The sequence below is a fragment of the Cyphomyrmex costatus genome, unplaced genomic scaffold (genome assembly GCF_001594065.2).
Source record: "Cyphomyrmex costatus isolate MS0001 unplaced genomic scaffold, Ccosl1.0 scaffold120, whole genome shotgun sequence".
In the NCBI taxonomy this organism is placed as follows: Eukaryota; Metazoa; Arthropoda; class Insecta; order Hymenoptera; family Formicidae; genus Cyphomyrmex; species Cyphomyrmex costatus.
Window position 1 is genome coordinate 1,818,499 of NW_017275174.1, and position 14,501 is coordinate 1,832,999.

The following is a 14,501-nucleotide window of genomic DNA, read 5'->3' on the forward strand; positions in this document are numbered from 1 at the left end:
AATTTGTAAGATTATTAAAAAATTTTTTTTTCGCATTGTTAACTGCGTTTGACTCTTAATAGCCTTTAATTTATGTTTTATTTATTTGTTTTTAACAATAAAGAGTCCATAACTAGTTTATATAATTTTATTAAGAATTTTTGAAAGAAATATTAGATTTTGAAATACTGATTTTATATTAATTTTTTCAACGTTTTTATGTAACATTTAATAAATGTAATTATAATATTACCTAATAATGTTTATAAATTTTTATGTTAAAGTATGGTCTTTTAAAAATTAAATCTACATTGATTTTTTATTAATGTTGCTATAATGTTGAAAAAATATTAAACAAATAAATATTAAAATTGCTTACCTAGAAGCAGTACATAATATTCTCTGGTTATAGATAACGTAATAATTTTTTCACAAATAAACATTACATATAATAGAATAAAAGTCACACGATTATGGGGTTCTTCATTTGTTTTCTATAAATAGATTTCAGGTGACTGAAGAGCGCCAACATGCAAGTAAATGAAATATATTTTAAATAAGTATTTTGTGTATAGTTTTGTACAAAAAAAATTAATTTAAAAACCTAATATATATTATTAAAAATATATATAATATTAAATTGATGAGGAGCAGACTTTCAAAATGCGTTTTGTTCAAAATTTATAATTTTCTAAAAACAAGGAAGAAAGTCACAAAAGGAAATCATACAAAAATAACAATTTGTTAACCAGTAAGATGTAAAATTAAGTTAAACAAAATTATTAAACAATTTCTAACAATGTTAATGCATTTTATTTTTCTCTGATTAAAGAATATAATGCACATCAAATGTTTAAATTTTTTCAGTATATAAATTGACGCTAAGAAATTATTTTTGAACATTTCAAAGTAGTTTATGTGTCTTTTATTATTGAACACTATGCCATTTCTAATTGAAAATATGATATTTTGAATAAAATGCATTTTAAAAGTTTGCTCTTTGAATGTTAAATCGATATTCTTGAATGTTGAATTGCAATGTTTGCAACATTATGTCAACAAATATTGTACGTTTCTGCAATATCATTTAATATTTTGCAATATTGAAGTTTAATGTGTCTGGGATGTTGGTTTGATTGGATATTATCATAACATTATTTGGTATGATATTTCTCGTAGATCAATATTATCAAAGTCCCTATCGAAATTACGATAAAGGTTTGTTCTTACAATGATGTATACAAAAAGAACTATTGTACAATATATTTGAAAACAATGTTATATAAACGTTGTACTAATATCGTAGTAATGATTTTTTCTTACTGGGTACTCATATTCAACGTTAATAGAATGTCCCCCTTCTACATGTTCCTTACTCACCTTTATATTCTTGTATTTCCTTATGTCAGTCGAAGCGCGGTTATGGTCGCGTTTGCCACGATCTCCTATCGTGTCTTATGTTATAAAGAACTCGTCAACTTCTATCAGTTTTTCTGTGTTTCGACATCTAGGCAAGGAGCTGCATTCTAGAAGAAGCATTCCAAGGAAAACATTCCTTACATGTTATAAAAACCTGAATTGATAGAAAGCTGAATAATTACCGGTTTGTTGGTAATTCAGTATCGTGATTGATTGTGAACTTTTCTTTGTTGATTTTCCAAGTGAAATTGGATAAATAGAAAAATATTTTTCGCTCTACGTCTAGAAACACTAGTGAGATGACACGGAGAAGTAAAGACTACCTCGAAGATATGTTGGACATGTCGGAGTTTCCAAATATTAACAACGATAGTCAAAGCGAAATCCCCCAATTCTTTGCGAGATGCAACGTGTTAATAACGGGTGGTACCGGTTTTCTCGGCCAACTTCTAATAGAAAAATTATTGCGGTAATAACTCTTTGCAAAGAATCATTATTTTTTTAAATTATACTTTAAAGGTATTTCTTATAAATTTTTAGATAATGCAATCCAAATTTTACTAGTACGTCTAGTTGTCGAAATAATTTAGTTGTTCTAAAAATTGCTTTTTTTTTTACAATATTTGATACTTTTTATTAGAAAAGTTATTGCTATTTTGAAATTCTGATCAGACGTAATGAATGTATTGTTAAATATTTTTTTTTTTATGAAAATGCCAAATATTAAAAAAAAAGCAATTTTTTTCACAACTCAATTATTTCGGAAACTTGTGCTGATGAAATTTGTGACATCATTTTTATCATCCAAAATCTATAATATAAAAGACTACTTGTTTCATATAAAATAATTTGTTATTAATTAATGTAATTTATTGAATCATGTAATCTGACTTAATGATTTGTAATATTAAATAGTAATTAAAATGTTAAATTACGCTGTTCCATTTTTAGTAGATCATATAAACAGTTGTGAATCATTTTTATTTAATATAAATGTATTAAACTAAATAACATCTCTAGATGCTGTCCAGATATAGAAAAGTTGTACATATTCCTGAGAGCAAAAAAAGAAAAAACACCCGAACAAAGGTTCAAAGAATACTTTGATAACGTTGTTAGTATATAATATAAATAATAAATATATAATATAATGTATGATGATAATATATATAATATAGTAGTATATGACATGACATGATATATGATATGATAATAAGTAATATTATACAATAAAAATATACATATAATTAAATGTAACAAATTTTTTTTTATAGGTTTACGACAGATTAAAGAAAGAGCAGCCCAATTTTAATTCTAAAGTAATAATGATACAAGCTGATATAAGCAAGTTAGATCTCGGATTATCGAAGGAAAATCGAGAAAGACTTCTAGACACAAACGTAATATTCCACGCGGCAGCGACTGTACGATTTAATGAAACAATTCGAGTTGCAGTGAATATAAATGTAAGAGGAACAAAGCAGCTTCTTCTTTTCGCAAAAGAAATGCCACAGTTAAAGGTATATAAAAAAAGATTGTTTTACTTAAGTTTTCAGCTTCATAATTGCAAAAATTTAATTTATTTTTAATTTTAGTCATTCGTTCACGTATCTACTGCATTTTCCTATTGTATTACTAAATTCATCGAAGAAAGATATTATCCTTCGCCTATGGAAACTGATAAGATTTTGACTTTAATCGATATTATGGACGATGACAAATTGGACAAATTCACACCAACGTAAGTACCGTTTTCATCATCATATCTTAAAAAAGGCTTGTAGACGTTTTTTTGAAGCCTCTATTCGTTGGGGCACTTAAAGTAATCCGATAACGGTGAATTTTGGTAACAAGGGGTTTTCGGGGACGCTCTTTCAAAAATAAGGTAAAAATTATGATAATTAAAAAAGACTTATCCAATATGCCGGACGGAAAAATTGCGAAAATCTTAAAGGTTTTCAGATTTCGGCGAAATTTGGATTAAGGGTGAATTAAAATTTAAAGTTAAAACGACTATGCTTTATAGTTGAAAATTTCGTAAGAGAAAATTGTGGTCGTTCAAAAAAAAAAAAGTAAGCGCGCGCATAGCGCGCGCAGGAAGAAGCTAGTAATATTAAAAATTACAAAAGTGGAAATCAAATGTTAAAACTTTTGTTAGAGTTGACTCAGCATTAAGCTATGAATTTCATCATCATATTGCATTACATTATAATGCGCGGCATTGTATGCAATTATAGCATAATTTTTCTTTCACGTTTTTCTCACACAGTCAATAATAAAGAGATCAATTAGAAAAATAAGGTCAGGTAAAAAGGATATGGTAAAAATTCTATTGCTGTACTTGAATAAAAACCATCTAGCATAACTTCAATAAATAAATAGAAACTTGTTTCAAAATAGTCAAGTCATGTACTGCCATATACATTACCAGTTCTGAAAATTAATAGTTTATGTTACATATATTATATTTTCAGTAATTATTTATATCAAAAGCCGATTTTTTATATAAATATATAAATTGTAAACAATGTTTTTAAAAGAAAACAATTTTTTATTAAAAATGTTTGAAAAAATAAAATATTTTAAAATTTTATAATTAAAATCTTAATTTTCTGAAATTTTTAAATATACATTTGTATATCATATGTGTATGCGTATTACTCAAGTAGATAATTTGTGTAAAAAAACGTTTACGAAACGTTCTTTACGTTGTATAAAAACGTTAAATAGATGTTGTTCAAGTTAAATATACGTTTAGTAAACCTTCGAAGGATCTTGTATAAAAACGGTACTTTAAACTAGTAAAAAAAGTTTAATAGATGTTTTAAAAACATTTATAAGGTTATTAAATGTTCCAAAAACGTACAAGATTTTTCACACTCACTTTTTCAATTAACACGTTTATTGCATATTTTTTAACGTTTATTAAACGTATAACTTTGAACATAACTATATTGCTTGAGATTCTTGTAAATATAGTTCATGTAAACTTCAAGCTATGACGTATACATAACATCCCATTAACATAGATCTACGAGAGACGTCTTAAAAATATCCGAAAGATGTTCTTACGTCTCAAGACATCCTTGGATATTTTTACACGATTATATTATCTTTTGAAATCAGTTAGATACTTGTGTAATATAGTTATTATATTTGATAATTCATAATTATTAATCACAGATTAATAGGTGAATGGCCGAATTCATATGTATATACAAAGGCGATCGCTGAGGACACTGTTCGACAATACAGTATAGGAATTCCAGTTTGCATTGTACGACCATCAATTGTAACATCAACGGTCGAGGAGCCAGTGAGTGGATGGACCAACAGCGTGTATGGAGCAGTGGGCGTAGTCATGGGTAGTGCCATAGGTTTATTACGTACTTTGCATTGTAATCCTGATAACGTGGCAGATATGGTGCCTGCTGATTATGTTATTTCGCATCTTATCGCTGCGGGTTGGGATACCGCCAAAAGAAGGTAAGTTTGCCTCCAACATACATATAGTTTCTCAGTTACATAATCATATTTCTCGGATTTTTGCAAATTAAACGATTTATAAGAATTCAATTATATAATAATAACTTTAAGAACAAATTAATTTAAAATATTATAGACCAGAAAATACCAATTAAGAAAATTTGGAGCAAATATTAATTAAAGGTTATATTTAAAGAGTAAATTTACTTTTGCATACTGTGTATACATTATTAAATAGCAGACGCATGATAGGTCTATTAATTTTCACAAGTTTGCTATTTTTATTGCATAATTAGTTTTTTTTGTAATTATATAAATTCTACAAGTTACCACATAAAGTGTAATAAAATTTAAATTTTTAGTTCTTACCCATACTTTTAATTACTATTCATAAAGAAGTTAAATACTTAGAAATTTTTTAATAATTTTATAAAATAAAAAATTATATTGATATAATATTGTAAAATCAGTTTCTTATAAATAGAAGATAAACATTTATTTGTAAACAAAATAAATAAGCGATGTATTGCTTTCAAATTAATTTATACTAAATTTTTCTTTAATAATAGTAAAATTATTTATATATTTACTATTGATAATTACATAAACCAAAATTATCTATATAATTATCAACTTTTGTTTAATATTTAGTAAATTATTATGATATATAGTTTCTATCATAATAATTGTTTTCGATATAACACAGACATTAGCATAAACTTAAGACGAGTGTTACGATCAATCAAGTGTTACATCAAGAGTGTTACATTCAAACGAAGTATAAATATCTGATTTCTTAGTTTTTTATGAATAAATGATATGCACTGTCACGATCTCTCCGCAAGAAACTTACGAAATAAGTATCTATAACGACAGAATCAAATATCAAACAAACATGACATAGTTACTTACGGATAGCATATAATAATTAATAAGAAAAGCATGCAAGAAAAGAGGTTGCACTACAAGAAAATATAAAATTTAAATCTAATTAAATAAGTAAATTATGTAATTATGTCTTTCTTAAAACAAAAATAATACAGCCAATACCGTATTTATACAATTTACATCCAGAGGCTTGTGATCTCCGAGTATATCACAATAGTTACATTATTTTCTTATTCTTTACTTAATCTTTTTATATATGCTCTGACTAGATTTACAAATACACTAACTAGGCACTATTAATAGTATACAATATTATTAATAGTATAAAATACTATGATACTATATTATATAATAATAAATATATTAGCATTGTATTAATGACGTTATTGATGTCGTGTTAAGGCTCTGAGTATTCATTTCAGCCTTATTGAATCATGATGTCATAAACGAGAAGTGTGTCACAAGTGACACGTTGATTTTTCATTTGGAAATAAAGACAATTTAGAATAATGAGATTGTTGTAAAATACTTGTAAAAATGAACCGAAATTGTCCCCTCTTTATAATAATCAGTAAATAGTTATAAAAGGCACTTAAGGAGATCCTAAGTTTATTTCTTCATATTCTATAACTTCTATATTAATATTAATCTAAATAACAAAATAAGACTAATGCATATGAGATATACTTTATCATTTACTGATCTACAATATATACTTTTTGTATATTTTATATGTATTATATTAATATGTTTATTTTTTATAATGTTATATATTATACATATTTTTGTTAGAAATACTCTATTGAGTATCGAGAACGCGAATCTAGAAACTGAGAGAGTGCCGATTTACAATTACGTGTCGATATGCCAAAATCCCATTACCTGGAGGAGATTTATGAAATTAAATGAGATTTTTGGAATGCAGGTACCGAGCACACATGTTCTCTGGTACTATATGTTTTTTCTAAACAAGTATAAATTTGTGCACGATATCTGTGTGATATTTCTGCACATGATACCTGCTGTTATAGCCGATACTATGTTATTTTTCACAGGTCAAAAACCTATGTAAGGAATTTACTGAATTAATCTAAAAGCATAATAAAGCATTATTGTGAATCTTGCAGAATTTAAAACATAGTTGTAAATTTTCAGGTTATTAAAGGCATATAAGAAGATAAACAGTTTTAGTTCTGTAATATCGTATTTTTCGTCGCAACAATGGCGATTTAGTAATGACGCCGTTGTAAAGCTTTGGGGTCGTGTGCCTCCAGCTGATCGTCAAATTTTCAATTTCGATATGAATAACTTGGAATGGGAATCATATATTAAGATCATCATACCTGGTTTGCGCTTATACATAGCTAAAGATCCGATTGATACCTTAGAGAGAGGACGAGAAAAATACAGGAAGTGAGTAATTTTTTTTTTACTGCATATTTATCTGCTATTGTTCTTTTTATCTCGCAAACCGTATTTACGATGACTCTTTTCTTTCAGATTAAAGATCTATCATTACTCTTTATTAACGGTTATTACGGTTTTATTAGTGTGGGGTGTCATAACCTTAATAAATCGTATGATATTATTTTTGTAATTTAATAAATCGTATAATATAATTCTTGTGTCGTTAAAATAATTATCTTTAATTAATGGAAATAAATTATAATAATAAAATTGATATGATTAATAGTGAGAACTGTTTACATCTACTACCTTTTATTTTATTAGCCTTGCACGTCCAATGTATTTTTAATTATACTATAGAAGAAAATCAATATGAGCACGAGATCTTTTTTATTCATGCATACATCAGTAATTGCTAATTATATACCTACTTAAGGATGTCCTTCATGTTATTTCTCACGAAAATTGCAGTTATCTCGTGTACATTTTCTTATAAAATTGAATAGTTTTGGTAATAAATAAATATATATAATATAAATAAAATATATAAATTTTTATAAATAAATTATATACTTAATAAATTGAAAAACATAAAATTTCGTATAATAAATATTATGATACATTGCATTAATTGTTTTGTAAAAAAGATTATATTTTATTCTGTACATATTCAATATATATATTCATAATTATGACCTATTTTCTCTCTGTCTCTCTCTCTCTCTCTCTCTCCCTCGTTTAAATAAAAATTAAAAAAAAATGAATACACGACACTGTTTATTCCGTCTATTAAATTATTTTATTTATTAACAATTCTATAATTTTATTTTATTTATAACTTATAAATATAAATTTTAAAAATATAAAAAGTTACTTTAATGGCCATATTATTCAATAAATTTATAATAATGTTTAACATTATATATTATAATAAAAATTATTAATTTTATTTAGAATATTTAGAAAAATATCCACTAATAATGATGTTTGCTTGTTAATAATCATATTTTTCCATAATACATTGTACCAGCTAAAGGAATATTACAGAAATATCATCCTTAATTAATCTTGCTTTTTTTTAGAATTGACAATAAGTAGCAAAAATTAATAGTAAACTGGTTTTTTAAATGAAATTATTATAATATTAAATCAGTTTTTTGCTGAAGTCTAAAAAAATAGTTGCATCACTTTAATTTTATAAAAGATAATTAATTTCAAATCGTAATTATACTACGAGTTATTATAAATCTTAAGAATGTTTTGCAATTATTAATATATAAAAAGAGAATACTTCTTATATGGAAAAACTGGTTTTTTTGATAAAATATCTAAGAATTTAATAATAGAATTTGAAAATAATTTATTAGACTATCGATATAATTAGTAGAATTCTCAATCTGCTAGAAGTTAGAACATTAAAACTTTATGTAATATTGTTCATTATATTTAAATTTTCTATTATAATGATTTTAATAAGTCGAACAAAATTATATATTTTCATATCTATTATATATCTATCTAAATTTTAAAGAACTCAGTAAAACCATTCTTTTTATGTATAAAAATAAATAACTTCTTTAAAATATAATTGCATGCTAAAGTTTTCACCATCTTTTTAAATGTATATTTATTATTTAGTATTGTTTAATTATATTTTATTTATAAAAATGTATTATATTTATTTTGTATGAGATATGTATTATATGTACATAAACTATGTGCAAATTTATCCTGTTCCTCTTTATTTCCGGAATGTTTTATTATAGTTCTTGTGCAACTTGTATATTTAAAAGAATTAAGAATATACATACATAGGTATGTATAATAGGAAACATATGTTTACAAATGTTTAGTACAAATTCTTTGATATATTTAAAGTTGAAGGGTTTATTGCAACAAATGTGCTAATATTGTATTTCCCCCTCTTTCTCTCTCTCTCTCTCTCTCTCTCTCTCTCTCTCTCTCTCTCTTTAAATATAATAGAAACAAATAAACTCTAAAATTAAAAAGTGATTGGAAAGCAGTGGCAGTTAACTAATTTACGTAATATACGATAAAAATATAGGTTAACCCATTGTTGCAGTGAATCTTCCAATTTATACGTTTTTCTGTTTAACATCATATTGTAATGAGTTATCGTATTCCTTATTTAATTTAGCCATGACTATTGTCAATATCTACGGCAACAGTAACGAAGAAAGAGAGAGTATATTCTTAAAAATTATTATTCTATTTTTGAAGAAGAAAATTATTCGTACAGAATGTAAAATGTATTTTTAATTTAAGTATTTCAGCTAGTCGCTTTTATTAGGTGTTTTCAGCTATTATTAAATTCTTCGATATTTTATCAAAACCAGTTTTTCCATGTAAAAAGTATTCATATATTAATAATTGTAAAACATTCTTAAGATGATTTAACTCGTAGTATACATATAATTACGATTTAAAATTAATTACCTTTCATAAAATTGAAGTGATGCAACTATATATTGTAAATAAACTTTATATGAATTGTTTAATTACTTTTAGTTTTAAATACGCAATAATACATACGTAACAAAGCACTAAGTATTATATAACAGTATTTGTTCTGTCAAAGATCAAATTCGGAGGAGGGGAAAGGGAATCCCATTGGTACAACTATATTACGTAGTCATTTTTTATAGAGTTTGTTCTTTTAATTCATCATTTTCGGTGAATTTAATCGTGATGATACTGTGACTTTGCGTGTGCATGATCATATGACTTATTGCAATAATTAATTAATACGTTATGTCACGCGATAACACAGGGCATTTTAATACATTATGGAAATCGAAACAACGATATTATGCATTCAATGACTTTACATTGGAATATTTCTTTAGATTTATTCTTGTCTCTCTCTCTCTCTCTCTCTCATATTGTAATATAATCTTTATGTTAAATATTTATTAAGAGCATTTCCAATTTTATAGATAAAGAAAACATATGCAAGGAAATTTCCTTTTTTTATTCTGGAAATTACGTGTAATGTGGAGTTTTCTGGAAATTACGTGTAATGTGAAGCTTTTGGAAATTACGTGTAATGTGTTCTTAGCATACGTACACGTGTACGTCAGTCTACGTATGACGCATGCAGGGAACTTAACGGAAATTTCCTGAATTTCTAATAAATTTACACACGTTTTTATTTAAATATAGACTAATACTAATTTATATTCTAATACTAAATGAAGAATATATAGGTCTTATGTATATTATTGTATTTAAAACATATGTATATATCTATTGATTCACACAATTAAATATTAATATTAAGTATTAGATAAGATAAATCGGACTAATTATTAGATAAAATAATCTACGTAGCCGATAAGCTTTGCAATTTTTTCTAATTTTATGCTAAGTTTAAAACTATAAATTGATGGTCAGATTAAAAACATTATTTTTAATATTAACAAAATATGAAATATTTTCATAGATATAGTAAATATTTTAAGAAAGTAGTATTTCTCTCAATCATATTGGGTACACATATATGTATGTGCACGTTTTCTTCTCTTTCACATATAATAAAAATATTTAAAAAATGGAAATAAAGTGATCTCTCTCTCTCTCTCTCTCTCTCTCTCATGTTAGTTTTATCTTAAGTACAGTCTTAAGATGTCATATGTAAACAGTTAAACACAAATAAGAACTGACTGTATATAACAGCTTTAGGAAATTATTCTTTTTTTTTTGGAACATATGCAGCTATTTACATTATCGACTGTAACATATTTATCGAAAAGTGATATGTGTATGTGTCACACTATACTGCCCAGATAAGTCTAGAAAGAGAACATAAGAAGTCTTATAAATATCTTGATAACATCTTTATCATATGATGGCTGAAAGATATTTTGATGACGTCTCCAGGCCGTCTTATACATATTGGCATTTTGGAAATATATTGATCTCAGAGAGTTAATAAATATGTATGTTACAGTCGATAATGTAAATAGCTGCATAACTTGAAAGAATTTTCAGACGATTTTCCAAAAAGTATAAAAGATGTCTGTAAAATGTTATTCAAAACGATTTTAAAAACGTTTTTTTTTTACTCTTCTTTCCAAGTTATATTTTAATTATATTAATGTTATTTTTATAATTGATTAATCATTAGATTCTATTTTGTATTCTAGTTTTGTGTGTATGTGTGTGTACTTGTACGAATATAGTTCAAACATTACAATACACTAACTTAACAATTAACAAAAGACCGGTCCAAAATTAAATATGATATTATATCCATGAATTTTAATATTTACTTCTAATCATGTAATTATTAATTATCTAATTTAATTATGTACGTAAATATATAAATTTAATACAATCTTCACAGATATGTTACTCTAATTGATTTTAACAGAAATTTTTATCACTTACCAATTGATGCACAACAATAGAGCTAGAATAAATCATATGTGAATGCGTAAAGAGTGTTTATAACATGTACGATATACCTGCCGTGGATAAATTACCGACAATCTGCATCGATTGCAAGCAATGTCAATTAACAATGTTAGCAATGTTAGATGATATACAAATTATATAATATTTATTCTTTTCAGAGGATAGATGGCAGCAGTAACTTTTTTAGGGTACATTCTTTGAAAAAACTTTCATGACATATATTTTTTTATAACATACATTCATATTATTTTATAAACGATATATATTTATTTTTAAAATTGTTTTTGAATTATTAAACACTTGTAATTTTTTACATGCAACTGCTAAACCGTATTATGCATCACATTAATGTTAGGTATATACTTTTTTTATTTTATTTTAATACATATATAATCTTTATCAAATTTTAAAAAATAAATAGGAATGTGTCTTATAAAGAGATATAACACTAGTATATGGTAAGGATAGACCAAGGCGAATCGTATCACAGGATGAATTGGATTAATGATAAATATCAATTGTTTCATTTCAAAATTTACATTAATCCGATTTGTATTGTGATCTAATTCGCCTATATTTTATATTGTAAATTAGCTTTTTACAAATTAATTATTATCGTAAATGATTACGTATTCACGAATTGTAGCAAAATTTTACAGAAAAAAATCATTGGACTGAAATACCTTCGATTTAATCGATTTAATCTTCCGATTCTATAAATCCTAACGACATTTCAGTATATTGTAATGTACTTTCCATGTACACAATAATATGTATAACAATATTGGTATAACAATTTCTGTGTGAATTTATATACATATCTGACTCTGCAAATCTCGCGCCAAAATAACCTTTTTCGATTTACAAACGCAATCATGAACAGAACTAGAGTAGTAGTATTATACATATTAAATTGACAAGTAATTTAATAATTTTTGATACCAATAGCACTTTTATAAGAATGTAATCTGATATTAATGAGAATCGTACGTCTGCAAATAACTTGTATAATATGTATTGTAAATTTACATAGAAGTATTCAAGTATTTAAGATTTATTTTAATTAAATAAGAAAAAATAGGATTTCTTTTATTTAATTTTCATCGGTCTATTTCAAATTGTAATAGTAATTATCTCTACGATATTTACTTACAACCTATATTTGACAAGATGTAATCACCGAAATGTATGTAAAACCAGAAGCGTGTGCCGATCTGATGGTCGAAGAAAATCCCACGTTAGATCACAGGAAATCACGAGTGCACGCGTACAGAGAAGACTTCTTAAAATTCTCACGAATCGTTATCGAACCGTTTAACGTTGGCACGTTACACGAATCAGACGTTCTCGGTAATTTTAGTGCCGATCTCAACACGCTCCTGTCTCATCACGCGCAAACAACAAGGCAGAATTCACATCAATAGCGCAAAAATTCGCTCACTTACCTGTTATATTCGGTTCATCCACGAGTCGGTCTGTCACGATCGCATATGCGAATAATGTGAATCACTTCGGGCGATTTTCTCTCGCGTATAATACTGCACTTTGCACGACAACCCTAGGTTTATAGGCATTCTCACGCATTTAATAAATCGACACTACGCTGCAGGATTTCTGAGAAGCAAACGTTGCAGCAGCATTGGAACTTGAATTCACAAATACTTCGGATTTCAAAAAATTATGATTTATTCATTTTTAATTAGAATTTCAATTAATACAACTACACATTTTTCTGTATAAAAATGTTAATTTTAACATTTTTGCATATCTCAGAAAGTTCACTATGTGCCTTTATATAAGTTAAAATTAATATTTTATTTTTAATAGTGCAAATTCTTTTTCCAGTGAAGTTTTATAGATCCAATAAAAATATAATAACCAAATCTCTTTAAAGTTAAGTTTATTATAAATACGTTTTAGCTATAAAATATCAGGTCTAATTATTATAACCAGAAATTCTGTTCGGTTCTGTTCTCATCAAAATTCTATTATATGTACGCTTTGTTTGTATAATAAACTATTTTGTTGCAGTATACGAAAACTAAAGTTTAATTATTAAATATTCGATAAACTTTGATATCTTTCTTGATCTTTGCATCGTGTTTTTCATGATTTACATTAATATTAATTACGTATTTGAGGAAAATGTACACGATTTCTATAGAAAACGATTTTCTGTACAAAAATATTATACAGAAAATTATCAAAATTGAACAAAGAACCAGTTTCCTTTTAAATATAATTATTATTTGAATAATAATTATATTAATTTATGGTTAGTTAATAAATTAAGAATTTCTAACCACCCAAGCTCTATATTGTTTTTTATATATTTTATTTATTTAATCTTTCAAGTAAGTGTTCAATTCACCGATAGGCTCTATTCAATCTTATCAAAAGGATTTAATTCGTTTTACTAAAACACGAAAGAAATTATAATAAAATAATACTAATTAACAGATAAAAATATGCGAAATAATTATATTTGAAATGATGATTTAATGACATTGCAAAGCAAGGTGTAATGCCGAGGGGATTGTCTAATGCATCTCTACGTAAGCAAGCAGGAAAGAATTCAGGCCGCGCGATGACTAACAATACATAGGTACATACCTCAAGCGAGAAAGCATAAGAGGAATGGTACGGTGAATCGGTCATACTTTGAGTTTCTTGGAACGGCAATTATCGGAGATAGTTTCCTACAGAATTTTTCGGATTGAGAGAGAGATACAATTCGCACGTGGGTGTCTTTGTCTTCGGCTGGCAACGTCTAGCGTGGCGCCTGGTTCCCAAAGGCGTGGCCATTGATTTGTCTACTTTCGGTCACATGTATACACACAAAAGAAAAAGCTTGAACTCGCTTAGAAATACTTGAATAGCGACAC

The 14,501-nt window shown here is 26.2% G+C and overlaps 1 protein-coding gene across 1 annotated transcript; it reads left to right on the top strand.

Moving 5' to 3' along the window:
• The first annotated feature begins 1,410 nt into the window (after window positions 1–1,410).
• On the top strand, window positions 1,411–7,393 carry LOC108779077 (fatty acyl-CoA reductase 1). Its single transcript, XM_018546435.1, has 9 exons — window positions 1,411–1,582; window positions 1,685–1,867; window positions 2,419–2,512; window positions 2,673–2,918; window positions 2,994–3,139; window positions 4,582–4,884; window positions 6,565–6,840; window positions 6,928–7,185; window positions 7,273–7,393. Exons 2-9 carry the CDS (start codon window positions 1,698–1,700, stop codon window positions 7,367–7,369), a joined length of 1,590 nt encoding a protein of 529 aa, XP_018401937.1. The 5' UTR covers window positions 1,411–1,582; window positions 1,685–1,697; the 3' UTR covers window positions 7,370–7,393.
• The last annotated feature ends 7,108 nt before the right edge of the window (window positions 7,394–14,501 follow it).